This window comes from Hipposideros armiger, unplaced genomic scaffold (assembly GCF_001890085.2).
Source record: "Hipposideros armiger isolate ML-2016 unplaced genomic scaffold, ASM189008v1 scaffold_213, whole genome shotgun sequence".
NCBI lineage: Eukaryota > Metazoa > Chordata > Mammalia > Chiroptera > Hipposideridae > Hipposideros > Hipposideros armiger.
This window is the reverse complement of record NW_017731563.1, coordinates 69,351-73,904: the sequence shown is the minus strand read 5'-3', so window position 1 is coordinate 73,904 and position 4,554 is coordinate 69,351. Positions and strand designations below refer to the sequence as shown.

At 51.5% G+C, this 4,554-nt stretch overlaps 1 protein-coding gene across 2 annotated transcripts in view; it reads left to right on the top strand.

Annotated features, from left to right (window-relative positions):
- WASHC1 (WASH complex subunit 1) overlaps positions 1-4,554 on the top strand; it is a 17,526-nt gene that overhangs the window by 2,263 nt on the left and 10,709 nt on the right. The window contains exons 1-2 of one of the 2 annotated variants that reach the window (XM_019654117.1): positions 1,122-1,246; positions 1,368-1,521. In XM_019654117.1, the coding sequence (XP_019509662.1) occupies positions 1,373-1,521 (149 nt within the window). In that variant the 5' untranslated portion in view covers positions 1,122-1,246; positions 1,368-1,372. Of the gene's footprint in view, positions 1-1,121; positions 1,247-1,367; positions 1,522-4,554 lie in introns of those variants that run through there. The other variant, XM_019654118.1, reaches the window with a different exon arrangement.

Sequence of the window (4,554 nt, the reverse complement as noted above, 5' to 3'; positions counted from 1 at the left end):
GGGGGGTCTCAGAGGGTTAGGTTCCTCAGATAGTTAGGGATCAACGGGCACCACTTTGGTCGTTTGATAGGAGGGAAGAGAAGTGAGGAGTAATGCAGGGCCCTGGCTGAGGATTCGAGGCAGGTTCAGGTCTGAGAAGCTGAGGATATCACTACTGAGAAACAAGTTGGAGAGCAGAGTAGTTATCTCAGCTAACAAAATGTGCTGGCCTGGGAAGGGTAGGAGAAAACAAGTAGGGCAGAAGGAAGGGCTGAGGAAGCCAGCAGAGGGAGCAGAGGAGTAAGCACCTACTTGGTGAAGATGTGGTGTGATATATGGGGAATAACCACTTAGAAAGCAGTGCCATTCTTAATCTGTAGAATGGGAAATAGAATCAGATACTCAGAGAAGGCAAGCAATTTACCTGAGGTCACACAGCACTTTAAGCCCAACTGAAGCCTCCTAAGTCCTCCCTGCCACACTTACCAAGCCCCACCCACAGCTGTGTTGCAGCCAGGGGCCCTTAACGTGGTGCCCAGGAAAACAGGTGTGGAGCACAGTGCCAGGCCTGATTAGTGTCTTCCTCACCATCTTCTACCAAGGGGCTGTGATTAGACCTATTTATAGGGGCCTGGTGCCTTAATATTCTGCTTGGTGTGTCTCTTGCCAATCAAATCAGTGCCGTCTGCAGTGTGATTGCTGCTTTAGTGGCACCAGGGAGTGGAGTTAATTAAACCCAGTATAAATAGACTCTGCCCTGTCTTGCAATTCAAAGGAGTGCTTTTCCTTCCTATTTCCTGGCCCCCCTTCCCCTCCTTCCTCCTGGCTCCCCTAACTGTAGCCTGGGTGAGCAGAATCTGAACACTTAAACCTAGAGTCACTAGCCACTGCCTGTCCTAGCTCAGGAATAGGCCCTGAGTACCTCAGGGACCAGTGAGAAGAACCCAGAAGTCCACATTCTCTGTGCTTTTCTATAACCTGGGTACCATTTGGCAGTTGACTGAGGCAGTTTTCCCCCGCCCCCCTCCCTGTCCCCCAGCCATCCCTCTGCGGCCAGGGGTTCTTGTTCATCTAGGCTTGGGAGGTTGAAATGAGATGTGTGATAATATGACACCTTATGGGGCCAGTCAATGTTGTACCTTCTCTGAACCCTTCTCATCAGCAGCCTCCTGTCCCTCCCTCATTTACTCAATAAGCAGCAGACCAGCTCCCTTGGGCTCCTGGCCTCCCACCAAATGCTCTGTGCCCAACTCCCCACCTGTGCAGGGTGAGCCTGTGGCAGACAGCTGGGGTGAGGGGCTGTGCTCTCTCTTCCTGGTACCTTGCCCTGTGGTGGGTGGGGATGGGTGAGTGTGGGGTGGCCCTGATGTTCTGGTTCCCCCCAACAGGCACCATGACTCCCATGAGGACCCAGCACTCGTTGGCCGGTCAGACCTTCACAGTGCCCCTCATCCAGCCGGAGCTGCGGCGAGAAGAGGCCATTCAGCAGGTGGCGGATGCCCTGCAGTACCTACAGAAGGTCTCTGGAGATATCTTTAGCAGGTGAGTGCTGCCCGCCCTGGGCAGTCATCTCCTTTCCCAGGAAGGCACACTCTAGGAGCAGGCTTTCTGGTGATTTTTGGTCCTGGGGGGCCCAGCTTAGAAGCTTTTTCTCTTAAATGCTCATAAGAGCTACCTACTGTCCCACTGAGCCCCCTGGGTTCCCTCTCTGTGGTGGTATTGCTCTCCTAACTCCTGCTCTTCCTCCCACTAGGGACCCTCATTCACTTATTCCCGCAGTCAGCAAACACGTATTCACCCCTTCCTGCGTACAGGCACTGTGCTCGTCTCCTTACAGCGCTGAGTAAGGGAGCATCCCTGCCCAACTAGAGGATAGACTCTGGCAGGAGAGGTGCTGTAATTAATCAATTGCATGTTATTTAATTCTAATTGCAATAAGACCTATTTTAATAATTCTGTAATGGCTAATATTTGTATAGCATTAACCATATACCTCCATTGATCAGAAGTACATTCACAAGAATGTTATGAGGAGGTTCTGTTGAAATCTCCTTTTTATAGATGAGGAAACTGAGGCACAGAATGGCTAAGAGACTTGCCTGAGTGGCAGAGCCAGGGGTTGCACCCAGGTATGGTGGTTCCAGACTCTGGAGTTCCTACTGCCTGTCTGAAGGGAAGATAAGTTGTTATGAGAGTTGTTAACGGGAGGCCCGACTTGGTCTGGGGGGATCAGAGAAGGCACATGTAGGGAACACATTTATGGTAAAATCTGAAGGGCGAGTGGGAGTTACTGTGGGTAGGCCGGGGAGAATAATGTTTCAGGAAGAAAGAAGTGCACAAGCCAAAGCTCCAAGGTAGGGAGGACCAGAATAGAAGCCAGTGTGGCTGGAGCACGGAGAGTGAAGGGTGAAGGGGTAAGGGGCCTCAGGAAGCCTTGAGGAGGCAGGGCCTGAGAGGTCACTGATGATTTTGAGGTGGTGAGTGGCAACTTTTGCATCTCCAGTGCTTATCTAGCGTAGTCCTTGGACTATACTGATTTTTTGCTCAGTGTTTATTTAACATGAATGAATGGTGTTTGCTGTTTCCTTGCAAAGGTCCCAGGTTTTGTCCTGTATACGGATCCTATCTTTCTCTGGTCATAAGCAACCTGAGATGGGCTTAGATTGTCTCCTTCCTAGGTGCCCACACCATCTCACATAGGGACCCTTTGTCCCACCCGGTGTCAGGTATTTGCCTGCCTGACTCAGGTTCCCCTCGTGGTCCAGGTCACCCCCACCCTCCCCTGCTTGTCACCCAGTCCAGGAATCCCCTACTGCGTCACCAGGTCACATGTTCTTCCTTCTTCAGTTGGGAGTCCACCTCTTCCTAAAGCCTTCCCCAGTGGGAGCAGAAAATGGGGTCATTGTCTTCAGTTGGACTTGGTGTAAATACCAGATACTCTGGATTCTTCTGCCTGTTACCGACCCACTAATGTACCTGCCTGCCCCAAGCCTGTCCAGAATATAAATGGAACCAGGGTGCGGTGCCCGGAGTGGTTCAGGGGGCTGACTCTGGAGCAGACAGCCCTGGCTCCCTCTGGCCTCCCCGTTGCTCGCTCTGGAACCTTGGGCAAGTAACTTAACCTCTCTAAGCCTCAGTGTTCTTACCTGTAATATGGCGATAACAGTGGTACCTTCCTCATAGGATTGTCGTCAACATTGAATGAATTAAAACTTGCAGAGGAATTAGTCCCTGGCATATAGTAAGCATCTAGTAAGTGTTCGCTCTTAATATCATCTCTGCTCGTTTGCTGCCTATGGTGGTCCTCCATTAACCAGCTATCAGTATAGAAGGTGTTAAGCACTCCCTTTGTGCTTATTTTTGTGCTAAATATGTTCAAGGAACACATAAGCAAGAGGACATGGGCCTTTAAGAGCTGTCAGTCCAGGTTATGGCCACCCCATGCCCAGTGATTGAAATGGATGCCTAAACAACCCACCAGAAATATTTGTTTCCTCAAGGAATGTGACTGTGTGCTTCCCTTTCTCTAAGGAGAGCTCTGGGTTTTTAGCACACTACTTTCCCCTCCTGGTATGTGACACCTGTAGAGTTTCATGGATGAGAGGGCGGGAAGGCCACCTCCTGGGAAAGGATGGTGAGCTGGTTGAGCGGGGGTATGGGCCCGCCACGTGGCCCAGGGCGGGGAGGATGCCTCCCAGGAGCCCTCAGAACCGGGTTCCAGGTCCCCCTGTTGGTCCCACGTGGTGCCCACTTGCTGGTTCCTGAGGGATACTGAAAGAGTGTGCGACGTGGTTCCTGCTCTCAAGGATCTTGTAGTCTGGAAGGGATGAGCAGTAGGTCTCGGATGATTCTTAATTACATAGCATGAACTGTGGGCCTGGAGAAGAGAGAAGTAAGTACGAATTGATGGCATATTTGTCAATCCGAACTCCCCAAACCAGTTTAAGCAAAAAGGAGAGCAGGTTTTGGAGCTGAAGGGTGTAAATGATGTCATTAGGACCTGGTTTTGCTTCCTTGCGTCCTGGCTGTCTGCCTCTGGGTTGGCCCCATTCCCAGATAGGCCTTGCTCTGTGGTGTAAAGGTCACAGCCAGGAGGGCCAGGGCTCCTGCATTCAGGTTCAGGTCCAGCATTTCCTCGGAAGTCCCACTCATTGGCCTGGCTTTGCTCTCATGTCTATGCCAGAGCCAGTTGCTGGGGCAAGAGGGATGTGACACACTGGTCACATGACACACCGTGGTCACATGCATTACTCCAGCAGTTCTCAACCTGTGGGTCGCGACCCCTTTGGGGGTCGAACGACCCTTTCACAGGGGTCGCCTAAGACCATTGGAAAACACATATTTTGATGGTCTTAGGAACCGAGACACCGTTCCTCTATCCGTCTACAGGCGTGTCCGCCCACATGCAGATAGGCCCACATACGAGTACCCGGCGTGATGACATCATCACGCCAACCCCATCACATACACCCCGTACAAATACAGGTGTATGTGACAAGATTGGCGCCATAATGTACTTATGCGGACCAGTCACACATGTGTAGAGAGCAGCTACTGTGTAGAAAGCAGCTGCTG